The sequence below is a fragment of the Astatotilapia calliptera genome, chromosome 13 (genome assembly GCF_900246225.1).
Source record: "Astatotilapia calliptera chromosome 13, fAstCal1.2, whole genome shotgun sequence".
Lineage (NCBI taxonomy): Eukaryota > Metazoa > Chordata > Actinopteri > Cichliformes > Cichlidae > Astatotilapia > Astatotilapia calliptera.
Genome location: NC_039314.1, coordinates 18576785 through 18592863, shown reverse-complemented (window position 1 = coordinate 18592863; position 16079 = coordinate 18576785). Strand labels below are relative to the sequence as shown.

The window sequence follows — 16079 nt, the reverse complement described above, 5'->3', positions numbered from 1 at the left end:
CGTCCTTTCCTTTGGCAAAATGGGTCAAAAGAAGGACTTGACAGGCTCAGAAAAGTCAAAAATAGTGAGATATCTTGCAGAGGGATGCAGCAGTCTCAAAATTGCAAAGCTTCTGAAGCGTGATCTTCGAACAATCAAGCGTTTCATTTAAAATAGTCAACAGGGTCGCAAGAAGCGTGTGGAAAAACCAAGGCGCAAAATAACTGCCCATGAACTGAGAAAAGTCAAGTGTGCAGCTGCCAAGATGCCACTTGCCACCAGTTTGGCCATATTTCAGAGCTGCAACATCACTGGAGTGCCCAAAAGCACAAGGTGTGCAATACTCAGAGACATGGCCAAGGTAAGAAAGGCTGAAAGACGACCACCACTGAACAAGATACACAAGCTGATGGATGGGCCCGTGGCTGGATTGGTAAAGGTCAGAGAGCTCCAGTCCGACTCAGACGCCAGCAAGGTGGAGGTGGAGTACTGGTTTGGGCTGCTATCATCAAAGATGAGCTTGTGGGGCCTTTTCGGGTTGAGGATGGAGTCAAGCTCAACTCCCAGTCCTACTGCCAGTTTCTGGAAGACATCTTCTTCAAGCAGTGGTACAGGAAGAAGTCTGCATCCTTCAAGAAAAACATGATTTCCATGCAGGACAATGCTCCATCACACGCGTCCAAGTACTCCACAGCGTGGCTGGCAAGAAAGGGTATAAAAGAAGAAAAACTAATGACATGGCCACCTTGTTCACCTGATCTGGACCCCATTGAGAACCTGTGGTCCATCATCAAATGTGAGATTTACAAGGAGGGAAAACAGTACACCTCTCTGAACAGTGTCTGGGAGGCTGTGGTTGCTGCTGCACGCAATGTTGATGGTGAACAGATCAAAACACCGACAGAATCCATGGATGGCAGGCTTTTGAGTGTCCTTGCAAAGAAAGGTGGCTATATTGGTCGCTGATTTGTTTTTGTTTTGTTTTTGAATGTCAGAAATGTATATTTGTGAATGTGGAGATGTTATATTGGTTTCACTGGTAAAAATAAATAATTGTAATGGGTATATATTTGTCTTTTGTTAAGTTGCCTAATAATTATGCACAGTAATAGTCACCTGCACACACAGATATCCCCCTAAAATAGCTAAAACTAAAAACAAACTAAAAACTACTTCCAAAAACATTCAGCTTTGATATTAATGAGTTTTTTGGGTTCATTGAGAACATGGTTGTTGTTCAATAATAAAATTATTCCTCAAAAATACAACTTGCCTAATAATTCTGCACTCCCTGTGTATTTTTTGTCTGTTTGTTTTGTTAGTTTTTGTTTTTTGCCCTTTATCACTGTTCCTCTTCCCTGCTGTTTTTTTCCCTACCTCTTTCTTTCTCCCTTTTCTTTCCCCCAGTCATGTCTATCCCATGTGTAGTAAGTGAAAATAAAATAAAACAACAACAATAACAACAAAGGTGAATCAAATAGACCAATATGGCAAGGCCGGGATGGTCCATTCGGTAAAGTAAATTTGTTGGGCATCTTTCTTTGCCTTTAGACAAGAATTCTGATGGCAAAAGAACCAAAAAAAAAAAAAAAATGCAATTTAACTTTAATCTCTTAAACCCTGTTTAAAATTCTCATTTTTCAATTCATTTTAAAATTCTCAGTGAAAACCCCTCCAGATTTACTCAGCTCCTTCCCTAGAATCCAAATTTGAAAATAGTTACACCTTTATAACAGTTATTCAGCAAACACTGATGTTATTGAAGTTGATATTAGAAAAAAACTCAGCTTTATTATCAAGTTCCTGAAACTCTCATGTATATCTTAAGCAAATACATTAAAACATATCCTAAAACTAGACTGAAAAATATTTGCACACCTTTTATTATAATTAAACAAGTGTGTGGTTCTCATGGAAAGGATTAATGGGTAATCTCACTAAACATTTGGTGATATCAGTAATTTTGTAGGTGCTAAAACAAAGTGTCTGAGTCGGCTGCTGAGTATATAAGCTGCAATGCTCAGTACCTCTGACAAATTGGAAGGTGAACGAATACAAACATGTGGACTCTCTTGTTCCTTTGTGGTGTGCTCATCACACATCAGGTGCAAGGTACTTTCCATTCGTTTCTTATCATGCTTTTTTTCTTTTTGGATTTTCAAGCAAATTTGTTATTTTGTCATTTGATATTTTCAACAACATTTGCAAGTTGATGGCTTGTCGGTGCTGCATTTGTAGTCTGAAATTGATGTTATCTTTATGTCATTATCCATCAGGTGTAGATCGTGGCGACGCTGCTCGTTATTGGTGGACTACAGCAGATTATTGGGAAACTTCAGGAGATTATTGGGAAACTACACCAGGTTATTCAGGTAAAAGGAAAGATATATGGTACTGTCTTTGTCTATCTTAATATTGTTCATTTAATCGCTGTGGTCAACAGTTTACATCAAATAACAGTCATGAACAAAACAGAGTATTAGAGAGATTTTTTAAAATGGACATGAAAGCTAAATGTATAAAGGCTAATTTACACACTGAAACAGTTAATTTACACAAACTGACATAAATGTAACAATGTAGCTGGAATTAAGAAATAAGTGCTACAAGTTAAAGTTTTTAAAACATGTTTAGCGCCATCTTTTTCAGTACAGAACCTGAGTTGGTTGGTTGCAATCAACTGACTTACATTAGTTCATATAGCTAACTAATAACAGAACCAGCTAAAAATCTCTTTTGTTGTAAACTGGTTGGATGTACTTGGGAAGAGAAAGATTATTTTATTGAATAAAAACCACTGATGGCATCGGCTGATTCTGACTCCAGCTAGTAGGTCCAGTGAACCACCTGTCACCTGACTCAAACAGGTTCTCCTCCACACTGGTCTCTTTTATGAAGTGCTTTAGAAACCCGAACATTACGGCTAACAGCTAGATTTCCCTGTGTCAGAGCAGCTAGCTAAACAGCTAAGAGCCACTTACTGCTAAAGGTAATGAGACAACACCTACATACAATTTTTTTTTCAATGCACCCGTTGCTGATGCAACAAATGCAAATTGTGCAATACATTCATGATTCTGGGCCAATTTGTTTTCTTTAGAATTTATATATATGACACATGCATATAAAGTTTATAAATAATATTATAGTTCTGGATATCTGTTTATGCTGTAGCAGTTACAATCTTATACATTCAAACAACTAAAATGTTAAACTCACTGTCCACAAAACTTATTGTTAATTGATTAGCTTTTTAACATTTATTTAATAGATTTTTTTTAATGACTCTGTGTTATTTCAGGATGTGGTGGTTACCTGTATGGCAGCAGTGGCAGTTTTTACAGCCCCAACTATCCAAACCTGTACCCAGACAATTCTGACTGTATATGGTACATCAGACCAGGCAATCAAATTATTCAGCTGGAGCTGTCAGATGTAAAGTAAGCAAGTATTTTTCCATACCTAGGATGAGTGTGATCACTCTTTACTTTGGTTGTATTATGGTGACTTTTAATTCAAAGTTGTGTTCTTGGTTTGTGTTAATCACAGCACTGAGTGTGGATATGATGATGTTTACGTCTATGATGGCTCCAGTACTGGAAACCGGCTTCTGGGAAAGACATGTAACAACACCAAAAACAACACTTTCTATTCCACCAGTTATTATTTGACTGTGCGCTTCAGGAGTGATGGCAGTGTAAGAAACACAGGATTTCATGCTTCTTACAGAGTTGTGTGTAAGTCACACCTGTTATGATACCTTTATAAATAAAGTTAGGTACCATGTCTACAGTTTATTTGTGGATTTTATTGTCAGTGAAAGAAAACAAACAAGCAAAAAAGAAGTAAAAATCATAATCTTGAGATTTTAATTAATGGGAATTTTTTTTGTCTTTTTTGTCTATCCTCCTTGAAGCTGGAGGTTCCTGCATTCACAACTGTGGTTACCAGGTTGGATATTGCTCTTGCTCTTCGAGCTGTGTATACAGAGGGGACTGTTGTTATGACTACGAAGGTAAGCAATGCTGAAAAGTGCCAAAACGCATTTATTCAGGGCCTGTATTTAATGACAATTTGCGCAACTTGTACTTTATTTTGTGGAACGAGGTATACAAACAAAATACGATAAATAATTCATGAATAAGAAAATATAGTACCCAAATATTTGAAAACAGCATGATCAGAGTATGTTTCTTTTTCTTCTTTCCTGACCCAACGTGCCTGTTATGATACACACAAACATAAAAGAAACTAGATCTTAAAATCTTTATCCCACAGATCACTGCGGATCCACAACAGTAACAGATATGCCAGAAACAGATGCAACAACAGGTAAATAAAAAGAATTAAGTAAAGATGCTGTTTAAAAAAAAATTAGATTAAAAGCTATAAAGTAAATGTTGTCTTCCAGATCTGTACTCATGTCTTTACAACTGTGGCTCACACCTGGGAAGCTGTTCCTGTACTAGCTCTTGTGAATACTACGGCAACTGTTGTCATGACTACTACTGTAAGTATTCTGTCCTTCAAAGCTCAGCAGAAGGAGGCCCTGCTCACTATGATCACACTTTACAATGAAAATAATTTTTTCTTGCACTACAGGTGTGCTGCCACACTTCCAACGGTCTCACACTTACCCAGCCTATTAAACAGTCACGTTTATTCAAAAACAAAGGGGTGGGGTGGGGGGGAGCCAAAGATAAACTGTTGAGTTTTAATCTGTATGGTTTGCTCCTTTGTTTCAGCTTACTGCCCAAGCACAGGAGATCCAGTCACAGGTATAAAAGTCTGTATGGGGAAACATTTTTAAAGCAGCAGCTCAGTAAAAGCCATCTCATAGATTTTTTTAAATACTGTATCTCTCTCTGTTTTCAAGATCAGCCATCATGTCGTTACAACTGTGGCATGCACCTGGGAAGCTGTTCATGCAGAAGCTCTTGTCAATACAATGGTGACTGTTGCTATGACTACTATGGTAAGTGGCAAGTCTTACAGATCAACGTTGTTAACCGTCTCTGCAGCCATCTCTTGCAGGAGCAAACAGTCTGTCAGATTCCAGTGTAATGGTTTTCTGAAAATGACACATGACATTGTGACTTTGTGTTTAAAGAGACAATTTTCTTTGGCCTTCAGTGGGATATACTGTATGCATCTAGATTGTTTAGGTTGCTCAGTTTTGGAGATATGTCTGTCATGTTTTGAATATAATGAAACTCCCTTGTCATGCTAAGAAAGACAAATAAATGAGTAATAAACATAGTTTAAAAAAAAAGGAAAAGATCAGCCGTAATGTCTCTTTTCAGAAATTATGACCCTTGCATAATGGGTTATAATGCACAAACCTTGTTATGAGCAGCTTTATCCACTGACCCATACTTGCTTGTGTCTGTGTGTGCATCCTGGTAGATCTGCTTTTCCTTCTGCAGAATGATATACTTGGTAGTTGCAATTTGGTAGAAGACAAACAAACAAACAAAAAAACCCAACAACAACAACAACCAACTGCTTACTTGTTTGTGCTCATCTGAACTTGGGTTGCAGTGGCAACAAGCTAATGCAGCTAATGCAAGATATTCCAGACATCCTTCTCCCCAGCCTCAATTTCCAATTCCTCCTGGGGGATCCTGAATCCAGGCCTTATTAGAAATGTAATCTTTGCAACACATTCCCTGGGGTCTCCTCCAAGTTCAGCGTGCCCAGAACACCTCTGAAGATAGGCAACTAGGAGTGATCCAAACCAGATCAGAATCACCTCAACAGGCTCCTTTTGACATGTTGGGGAAAAGAAAGTCCCTGCATGAAACTGCTCAAAACAAGGTTTTACAATATTTCTTTGACAAACCTGGTCCTGATTTCTGAACAGAGACATTCCTGTTGAGTTTTCAAAAATATTTTAGTGCTTTACACACCACAACACAATTACCATTTAGTTCCATTATATACTGTATAAGAGAAGGGAGACATCTGCACAGCGGACGTCTCCAAAACTGAACAATCCAGATAAATAAATGGCACTCCAGGCTGGAGGGAAAATTAGTGTTTGTAATTTTAAAGCTGCCCCCATCAGACTGCAAAGCAACAATTTTTGTTATATTTTTTGGAGAGTGTGGGAATTATGTATCTAATTCCCACATCCACAATAATGCCCAATTATTTAAATACTATGTTTTATTTAGAAAACCTTTTCTTCTTTCTGTCAAATAGATTACTGCTCATCAACCACTACGTGGCCTGATGTTACAGGTGCAAACCCTTACTTAATTTTTAAAAAAATCAATAGTTTGATATTTAATGATTTGCCTGTAGTCTTATGTCCCCATGTGTTTTCTAGCTCAGCCTTCGTGTCGATACAACTGTGGCTGGAGCATGGGAAGCTGCTCCTGCTCAAGCTCTTGTGAATACTATGGAAATTGCTGTTATGACTACTACTGTAAGTGTTCAGCCCATCGAATTCATTAGTGCTCATATTAACATAATGTGAATAAGCGGTTTGTTAAACAAGCACATTAAATAAGTAAGAAAAGGTTAAACTGGCAAAAAGTCAAAATATTTTCTTTCCTCTGTCATGTAGCATACTGCCAATGGTCTACTGACATGCCCACTACCATGCCTGTTACAGGTATGACAATCTCTCAACAGACTGAATGACAAAAAAAAAATTAAACACACCAATTATTCAAACACACTTTTACTCCCCACAGAACAGCCTTCATGTCAATACAACTGTGGCTGGAACATCGGAAACTGCTCCTGCTCAAGCTCTTGTGAATACTATGGAAATTGCTGCAATGACTACTACTGTAAGTAAAGCTCAGACGAGAACGTCACTGCAAATGGTGATCACAGTTCCTGCTCAACAGTATAGTGTATGGCTATAAAATTCACTGTATTTGCTGTATTATTTAAATCAACTTACGATGATGCCCATAAAATAAGTAAATTCCTGACAGTAAGTAACTTGATCTAATGTTGTAATTATTTTCTTCACTTCTTCTAGATTACTGCCAGTCTCCTGACTTTACCACAGGTATGAAAACCTCAGTGACCTCGAGTAAAACCAGAAACTGTTAATGCCTCTGGCGAGAAAGCTTACTGAAATGATTTCTGTGTCCCTCAGCTCAACCCTCATGTCGATACAACTGTGGCAGTTACATGGGAAGCTGTTCCTGCTCAAGCTCATGTGAATACTATGGGAACTGTTGTTACGACTACTACTGTGGGTATCTGGTCAAGCAATCTCAACATACATTTATTGCAATATTACTTAAAAAGAAAGTATCTAAAACCTTCATTTCTCCCTTTAAACAGCCTACTGCTTAGTCTCAACTAGGGAGCCAACAGGTAGGGTCCTCGATGTGCAGAATTAGTCTGGAGCAGTTTTGGTCATTGCAGTGACACTTTTTGCTATTTTATTAACATTCAACAGGGTCATGTGGAGGCAATCTGTTTGGCTCTGGCACCTTCTCTAGCCCTAACTATCCCAGCTACTATCATGACAATGCCTACTGCATGTGGCAACTAAGAGCTGCATACGACCAAAGAATCTTCCTGCAATTCACATTCCTACAGTAAGTAAATAGAAAAATGAGCAGCATTGTTATGTGAGGCACAGATGGATCAATCATGTGAAGACAGAAGTTACATGCAGATCTTCTTTTTTTAAAATCTAGATCTATGTTTCAACTTTTAAGCTAATTTCTAATTTATGGCTTTTATTGTGTTTAAAAAAAACACAGGCTGGAAAACTGCTGTTCCTGCGACTACATTGAAATCTATGATGGGCCATATGTTTATTCACCATTTTTGGGCAAAGTCTGCAACAACAGTCTGAGCACTTTCTTCTCCACTTCCAACTATATGACTGTGGTCTTCCGGACTGACGGTTCTATGGTTGGTCGAGGTTTCAACGCAGAGTTCACGAGCTCTTTGACACCAAGCTCAGGTACGCTTATTAGGAAGTAAAAGTCGGGCTATTTTGGCCTCTGCTTCTTTGATTATATCGTTTTTCTTTTTTAAAACATCATGCATATCTGTACCATTTTTCATACTGTAAAAAATGGCTGAATAATAATTCAATAAGAACCAAAATGTAGGACCGACAAACCCTGAAAAAAATTCAAGCTGCTGTACCAATCTTGTTAACAACATGCTGTCAGGTCGAGTGGACTGCTCCTCAGACAACATGAACATCGTGATTGAGAAGTCTTACTTGAACAGTTTGGGTTATGATGGTCACAGCCTGTACCTGAACGACCCACACTGCAGACCCCAGATTTCCTATTACAATGTGGTCTTCAGTTTTCCTCTCAACACTTGTGGCAACACAAGAGAGGTAGGAACCCCAAAACTTTCTAAAAACAACAAAAAAAACCCCCCATTAACAGCAGTATTTTATAATTTTCAAAACAACTGATCTTCTTCCCTGAACAGTTTGAGAATGGCAAAATTGTGTACACAAACAGTCTTCGTGCCTACAACTCCAACTACGGCGAGATCACACGCCAGTCTAACTTTAAGCTAAACGTCAACTGCCGAATGGAGGAAGACTCGGTATCTCAGATTTTATACGAGGTCCGTGAACTAGAGAACACCACCATAACGGGCACAGGCAGATACAATACCAGCATGGTTTTCTACCAATCCAGCAGCTTCTACTATCAGGTGTGTTTGGGCAGTGAAGGTTTGACTAGAGAGAAAACTCCTATCGTTATAGTTATATGATGCTGATAATTTTCTTTCACGCTCAGGTGACTCAATTTCCATATGAGATAACACTAAACCAGAACTTGTATATTGAAATCGATATGAGGAGAGGTGACAGCAGTGTGGTCCTCTTTATTGACACCTGTATAGCATCACCATCAGCCTTTGATTTCCAGTCAAGACCCTACTACTTGGTTCGCAATGGGTAAGATAATGAGTGCCCTCCACGGGTCAGTTTAATTCGCTAACTACACTGGTTTTTGTCCACAATAAGAACAAAGGGATTTGTGTTGTAAATACTAAAACTCCCAGTGAAAATAACTGAAAAAAAGTACAATATTTAATAAGCACTATAATTTAGTATGCTTTTGAGATATCTGTAGCTTATACTCCAGCTATGGTTACTTTAAATATTAGGATTTCACAGATACAATTTAAAAGATACAATGATCTCATAAAAGGACATTATTTTATAATAAATTAATTGTTCCACCACTTTTTCTAAATAATGGTCTCTTTTTGTAAGCAAAAAACAAACCAGTAATGCGTGTATTTTCCAGTAACATCTCTTTCTTTATCATTCTCAGTTGTCCAATAGATAACACCTACTATGCCTACACTACTGGCACCAGCCCGTTTGCTCGTTTCACTTTTAAGGCCTTCCAGTTCTTGCGGGCCACAGAAGACGTGTACCTCCAGTGCAAGGTCCTAATATGTCCAGCCTCCGACTACAACTCCCGCTGCCGCCGCGGATGCACCAAACGAGTGGCCAGAGACGTGGGGTCTGAACATGAGAGTGAAACTCTGGTTGTGGGTCCCATTCACCTTTTAGGTAAGTGCGACTTTGTACTTTGTTTTGAATTCTTGTGCTAGAAGAACAAAAAGTGAACAAAGTATCTGACTATTACTTACTTTTTTTTTTTTATTTCTAGACCCTGAGAAAAAGGAAGATGCGAATGATGAGCAGAAAGAAACTTAAATCTTCTCCACTTCTCTCCCTCTTCTTCACACCTTCACTCTAACACTGAATATTATCCACCCTTTCTTTTTTTCCCTTTTCTTGCATTACATGAATAAAGGCATCATCAAAAGACAATATGTGTTTTTGTTCATTATGTCAACTGTCATCATCCTGTAATAAAAGGACAGTGGTTGATTTTTGTTCTTGAAAACAAAACAAACAAAAAACGAAACAAAAACAAGAAGACATACCACAACTCAGTTAGAAAACACTTTACTTATAAATTAGTTAGATTAATCCATCTCACAATGATTCACCATCCCAGAGGGATGTCACCGCCAGAAGGCTTAAACATTCACGATTACCTACGAACCTACGACACAATGAGAGAACATAAGGCAGTCATTACTGGATGCCCCCATTACTGGTAAGTAAGGTAACAAGGTGGTCCTAAAAACAGATAACTATGTTCTTCACACATGTTGCTAAGCAACAGACAACAGTACCCAAGACACAGGACAATCTCGCTAAAGGAGCAGTCTTAACTGCGGCACGGTTTTGCTCGACACTGAACATCTATCCAACCATTCAGAATACAATACTCAGTAAATATTCAGAAAAATCACTGGGATCAATATGATGAATTGGAAATCTCAGCGTGTGTAAACACAGAGGCTAAAACGTGGCAACCCAGTGCTACGTGGCCATTCTGAATGTGTTCACATGACACACAAGACTTTGTAATTCTGTCCTAAACATGGAGATACTGGATATTAAAGTGACTTCATACAATATCGAAAGGTCAGAAAGTGACATGATGCAGTTAAAAGGGTCCACAAAACCCTTCTGACAAAGTAAGTGGAGCTACTAGGATGGATTTCGGGAAACGGCACTCTCTGGAGGAACTACAAAACAACAACTTCAAATATGGTCTAGGTTGACAACTTAGCTGGCTGACCAAAAACCAGTGATACACAGTTTGGCCAGATTTTACTCTCAATGCCATCTTTATAGTACAGCTGGCACTGATTCTTACGTTAGTTAGCAGCATTCATGTAGCAGAATTTTGGCAAAAAATCAAAAATAAATCATGGCTACCATAGAAAACTACAATGGCCAAACTTTTTTTCCTAAGGTTCTGGGTCTGTTGGTTACAATAAGAAGAGGCTAGTGTAACAATAAATCTATTCATCTTCAAAGTAACAGTCCTTTCTATCTACTCAAGAAAGTGACTATATCAGGCACTGCAAAGAAATTGTAAAAATGCACCAAGCACTGAAATAATTTCTACAAGGCGGCTTAACAAAGATACCTCAAGGCCAACAGTGTCACTCCTGAGTTAGTAATATTAGAGCAATACTTGGTTAAAGCTCCAGGAGTATTGAGAATTTATTTGTGTGGAGTTTCTTTTTTTTTTTTTTTTTACAACTTTCTAATTTTGGGAAAGGGACATGTTGTTAATGCAAATTTGATATTCTAGTAGACCTTCCCTCTTTCACTCTCTTGGCAAGCAAGCAAATATTATGCAGTACTGTTTACAGAGATTTCAGTGAATACAACACTGAACACTGGGCGCTGTCAGTGTTACCCCTCATCCTGTAAGATGCCTCTATGGCATCAATTTCAAGTTTTGAAACTTGACGTCTGACCTTGAACTTAAGGTCAACGTCACTGGGATGGGAGCTGGGATTTTTTGCAGGATACACCCAGGGTATCAATTTCAAAATCCTATGTTGCCTCATTCTTGCAGCGTTTCACCTGTTCCATTTCCAAATGCAACATTAAAAGATCATCTACAAGAAACTGCCAAATAGCTGAAAGTTATTCATTCAGCAGTCACTGGTTTTACCTTGTAGAAAAAATCTGATCCGTTTGCCTGTGGGGGAAAGGTCCACTTTGAGCAAAGTTCTTTTTCTTTTTTATACCAAAGGAAAAAGAAGATTGAAACCAACATGGTAAATTTAGTAGCCTTGAATAAAGTGTCTTACATTTCACTACATAGTCAAGCTTTTTCCTGATCAATAGGTGAATGTCACTGCAACTGCTGTCACAAATAAATTCTCAACCTGTTAAAAACACTGACCATCCCTTTGTAATACACTTGAATGGGCACCTTTAACTATACAAAATTCATCTGAATGTTGCTATTTTCCTGTTTAAGTACAACTTTCAAAGACAAGGCTACATAAAGGCCAAATGAAAGATAAATAAATAATATTACTATAGAAATAATAAAACATAGGGGTCCATTAAAAGTTCTTTTAAAGTTTTCCTCATTCATCCATTACTTGTGTTGCCCGCGTGCAAAGTGGCAGGCAAAGTCGTACTTGCTCTTGCACTTGTGGCCGCAGATGTTGCACTGGAATGGGTTCTCGTAGCCATGGCAGCCCATGTGAATGGTGTAGAGGATGTTGTCAGGGAAGTAGATATCACAGTGCTGGCAGTGATGCAGCATGTGGGGGTCCTGAAGTGGGGCGGACAGGCCGGGAGCTGGCGTACTGGGCTGGCTGTTGGAGATACTAGGGGTGCTGGTGCGCCCACTGTGCTCGCTGCACGGTCCCGCTCCAGGACTGCAATTACTGTGGGGAGGAGCCCGGGGTTCTGGGGGGATTGGGGATGAGGAAGAAGCATGGGCCATATTGGCTGTCACAGCAACAGGAGCCGTGGCAGGGTGTGGCTGCTGGATGAGGAATGGCTTCTCATCAATGATAGACTCTGCTCCTGGAGACATCGAAGGCTGAGTCTGGGGCTGGGACTCTGAGGGGAGACTGGCCAACTGGCCTGCCAGAGTAGACAACTGGTTCAGGGGGTTATCCACGACCATATCATGGTGATGGTGATTTTGGTTTGCGGAGAGAGCGTCCTCGCCTGCTCGACTTTGATTATCATAGGTTTCCTGACGTAAGTGGGGCAACTCATGGGAGAAGTCGTTCACATTGTCAGCCTTGTGCACCACCATAGAAGGGGGGCTGAAATTGATAAGGAGCCTGCGGCCATAGCCCAATGAACTGGCTTTTTTCTGTAAAACACTCAGCATCTTCTTATGGGACAGTGAGCGGGCGCCTTTCATTGGCAGGAGTTTGTGACGTCTCCGGCGATGGTGTGACAAGTTGCTACGATCGCTGCAGCGGAATGAGCACAGCTCACACTTGTAAGGCTTCTCGCCAGTGTGCGATCTCATGTGGGCCTCCAGGTGACGCTCGTAGGCCGAAGCAAATGGGCAGAGGTGGCAGCGGTGAGGTTTCTCTCCTGTTCAAAAGAAAACAAGCTGAGCACCAAAATCTCATCAGTGTTACCTCCTGGAGATTAGCCGTTTTAATCTTACCTGTGTGAATTCGAATGTGTTCAATGAGCCGTGCTGTGCCTCTGGTAGCATAGTTGCAGTAGCGGCACTTGAGCTTGCCATCATAGGTCCTCTCGAAACCATCTACCAGGATCCCTGAGTTGTCCTCCAATGACATGTCCACTGAGGGGTGATCCAGTCCATTCTGACTGCAGTCTGCTTATAGGAAAATTAAAATGATTTTTTACATAGACCAAAAATAAATAAATACATACATACAAAATAACAATAACTTCCTGACCCCTGCTTGCCTGCAGCAGTTGTGGCAGTTTTAGGGTTTGGGATGGGGTAGGGGGTTAGGGTCTTGTATTGGACTTCCAGTGTCAACAGCATCTTGGCTTTGCACTACTTACGTGAAATCAATTACTAATCCCTCATAGTTGTTTTACAGATTTTACACTGGTACTTGCTGAGTTGATACAATTTAAACTTCACCTGAATGGAAGGACTTGTCCTTGTGCGGTAGGTCTTGAAAAAAAAAATTAATATCAAAATAATTCAACAAAATTACCTTGTCAGTTATACAGCACCATCTGGAAATGCAAAGATTTTGTTCTACATGGACAGAAACATCTACTGGTATTTTTTTTTAAATCTTTTGTAGTACCTGTCATATTTGCTCAAACTAGAAGTAAAAATTTAATTTAATTTTTTTAATCTTTGTGATTTTCTTGTCAGTCGGCCATATAAAAAAAAATCTTCAAAACTATTTAATAAATGAAGCTAAAATTTCACAGCAATAATTGTATATGTCCAATCCTTGAACCATAAGGTTTTTAGGCATATCTGAGATGGTCGAGCAGAAGGCCTACGGGGATTTGAGATGGACTCATCCTGATTCAAACTTCACCACAAAGCACACAAAATTAATAGAGCGTTACAAACACAGCTTCTTGTTACCTGCTGGCAGCTCATCCGCCTCCTTGACGCCGCTGACAGAGCCTGATATCATGTTGACATGTTGAGTCTGCTGGCTCAGATACTCCTGAAAATCCTTCACAAAGTCCAGCGTGTCCGGTTTTTCCTCCCCCATCGAAAGAATGTGCGAGTAATGCAAAGGTCCAACACTAAAAAGACGTTCAGACACGTGTTACTGACCAGCAAAGACGAAGACACGCGAGGTCGGAAGAACAATTTTCTGAACTGTTTAAGTAAAAGATTACAGGAAAACAACCGGATTTGAACAAGTCAAAGCATGACCATCATCAGCTAGCGGATTTTAAAAGAAGCACACCCACCTCTTCAAAGCTAAAACAACGACTTAAATGTTTCGATGGGTTTGATCTGAAATTCTGTTTTGTGGTAATCCAGACACACAGACAGGATAACCCTGGGATAATATGATTGACAAGCAGGAAATCGCCGCTTTCCGACGTCTGCTCCGTCTGTCCTACACGGTGCTCCTCATCTTCGCGATGTTGTTACCAAAGCTACGCTACGCTACATTAGCCGAAAAGCTAACTTTAGCTTATCTTGAAGAAAGCATCTCTGTTAAAGAGCTACCCCGGATTTCTGGTCATCATTTACGCTTAACTAGATCCTCAATAATACCGGAGCGATTAAATGTTTCCCTCTGTCGACAAACTAGTAATTATTCACACGAAAAAGAAGCCTACTAAATCAAAACAATAGCCCATTTTACCAGGGTTAAAGTTCACTCTGTGTTCGTCCGCAAAAACCCTCCTGCCACAGCTACGGTGTAAAACGAGAGTTCCTACGAATAAAGCTCTAACAAACCCAGGAACGCGTGATATGTTAGTTACAGATACAAGAGGCCACCGTAGCTTCTTGTCGAGCTAGTTGTACTTTTTTTTTTTTTTTTTTTAGGAGAAAACAGCTTACGGTTTGACGTGACGTGCAGGCAGTATGATTCTGGCTCTCTGAGAATTCCTAGGAAAATGTGAAATATGTTCAGCAATTTACTGAATTAAGAGCAAACATAGACGGAATTTGAGTATATAAGGAAAAAACAGAGTTTGTACAATTCTAACGATCTTGAAAGTCAATATTTGGTATGACTAACTTCTTTCTTCACCATAGCTTGAACTTTCTTAGACCAGCTCTCTTGTAGTTTCTTTAAGTAGTCTCCAGGAATAGTTCTCCAGACTTCTTAAAAGACATTAAAAGTCTTTCTTTCGAGCTTGCTTGCCTTTTGTTCCATTCTCTATCAAGATCATCCTACACTGCTTCAGTAATATTGAGGTTCAGGCTCTGGGGAGGCCAAACCATGACTGAAAGTGTTCTTTTGTGCATGTGTGTGTTTTTTCTATGTAGATACACTGTAAAATCTAATATTGAGTTTAATTAAAAATATTAAGTAGACTGAACTCAAATTTTAACAATTTGTTATTAGAACTCAATTTAAGTAAGTTACCAGTACTTTTTATTCAAAAAGCTGATCAACTCAATTTATTTGAGTCATTTAACTTAGAAAAACGAAGTAAGCTGGAAATGTTGCTTCTCAGTGTATTCTTTTACTGCACTATCAGCGTGTTTTGAATTATTGTTATGCCAAGAAATTAATCCATTGCCAATCATACTTTTTCTAAATTACATTGAAAGCTGGATTAAAATTTGATGCCACTGTATTCATAATTCCATCAATTTTGAGAAGATGCTCCAGACCACTGGCTTAAATGCAGCCCCAAACCATGACAGAACCTCTAGCATATTTTACAGATGGCTGGAGACCCTTGCTTTTGAAGGACACACACCATGTTAAGATATGCCAGGAAATGGCCTTATGCTTTTCAAACTGTGTTATCTTTGGCATTTTGATTGATTCAACTAAAAAAATAGAAACAAATGATATGTTTTTAACACTGTGCTGGTAGTAAGTACCTAAAGATAAAATTTAAAACTGGGTCATTACTAAGTTGTCTGTTATGTGAAGACCCAATACTGTATTATCCCTTGAGGTAAATGGATTTTTATGAATGACTCATAGGTCAGTTAGGTGGCTTAAACAAAAAAAAAGTATTACTCATTCAAGTCTGGAAACTTGGAAGACAAATACAAAGAAACTGGAGGTAGCTGAAGGCTTTTGCACAGTACTATAAAATCTTGTTTTAGATATCTTGATAGCTACTTAAA

General features: G+C 39.1%; 2 protein-coding genes across 6 annotated transcripts; one reads left to right on the top strand and one right to left on the bottom strand.

The window, feature by feature from the left end:
- The first annotated feature begins 1920 nt into the window (after nt 1-1920).
- cuzd1.1 (CUB and zona pellucida-like domains 1, tandem duplicate 1) lies at nt 1921-9859 on the top strand. Of its 2 annotated transcripts, XM_026190535.1 has the most exons (23): nt 1921-2091; nt 2256-2351; nt 3281-3419; nt 3529-3716; nt 3896-3994; nt 4258-4311; nt 4391-4489; nt 4725-4757; nt 4856-4954; nt 6184-6222; nt 6311-6409; nt 6551-6598; nt 6681-6779; nt 6977-7006; nt 7097-7195; nt 7288-7320; nt 7406-7547; nt 7716-7921; nt 8136-8311; nt 8410-8640; nt 8727-8887; nt 9270-9514; nt 9615-9859. In XM_026190535.1, the coding sequence occupies exons 1-23, from the start codon at nt 2040-2042 to the stop codon at nt 9659-9661; spliced, it is 2514 nt and encodes an 837-aa protein (XP_026046320.1). In that variant the 5' UTR covers nt 1921-2039; the 3' UTR covers nt 9662-9859. The 2 variants fall into 2 exon arrangements, with proteins under 2 accessions (XP_026046320.1, XP_026046321.1); XM_026190536.1 differs by lacking the exons at nt 1921-2091; nt 2256-2351; nt 3281-3419; nt 3529-3716 and having other exon boundaries at nt 3936-3994; nt 4391-4581; nt 4725-4954; nt 9615-9856.
- A 41-nt stretch (nt 9860-9900) lies between these two features.
- On the bottom strand, nt 9901-14875 carry ikzf5 (IKAROS family zinc finger 5). Of its 4 annotated transcripts, none has more exons than XM_026190539.1 (4): nt 14829-14875; nt 13887-14053; nt 12969-13145; nt 9901-12892 (listed from the first exon to the last, which is right to left on the bottom strand). In XM_026190539.1, the coding sequence occupies exons 2-4, from the start codon at nt 14017-14019 to the stop codon at nt 11928-11930; spliced, it is 1275 nt and encodes a 424-aa protein (XP_026046324.1). In that variant the 5' UTR covers nt 14020-14053; nt 14829-14875; the 3' UTR covers nt 9901-11927. The 4 variants fall into 4 exon arrangements, with proteins under 4 accessions (XP_026046324.1, XP_026046322.1, XP_026046323.1 ...); XM_026190537.1 differs by lacking the exon at nt 14829-14875 and adding an exon at nt 14225-14772; XM_026190538.1 differs by lacking the exon at nt 14829-14875 and adding an exon at nt 14629-14772.
- Between the last annotated feature and the right edge of the window lie 1204 nt (nt 14876-16079).

Excerpts from the sequence above, each read along its gene's own strand:
- cuzd1.1 (XM_026190535.1), top strand. The coding sequence starts at position 2,040 with ATGTGGACTCTCTTGTTCCTTTGTGGTGTGCTCATCACACATCAGGTG. Across the intron at positions 6,410-6,550 it reads TTGCTGTTATGACTACTACT|CATACTGCCAATGGTCTACT; the intron begins GTAAGTGTTCAG and ends TCTGTCATGTAG. Across the intron at positions 7,007-7,096 it reads GTCTCCTGACTTTACCACAG|CTCAACCCTCATGTCGATAC; the intron begins GTATGAAAACCT and ends TGTGTCCCTCAG.
- ikzf5 (XM_026190539.1), bottom strand. The coding sequence starts at position 14,019 with ATGGGGGAGGAAAAACCGGACACGCTGGACTTTGTGAAGGATTTTCAG. Across the intron at positions 13,146-13,886 it reads GGCGGATGAGCTGCCAGCAG|CAGACTGCAGTCAGAATGGA; the intron begins GTAACAAGAAGC and ends TTTTCCTATAAG. Across the intron at positions 12,893-12,968 it reads ACACATTCGAATTCACACAG|GAGAGAAACCTCACCGCTGC; the intron begins GTAAGATTAAAA and ends TCTTTTGAACAG.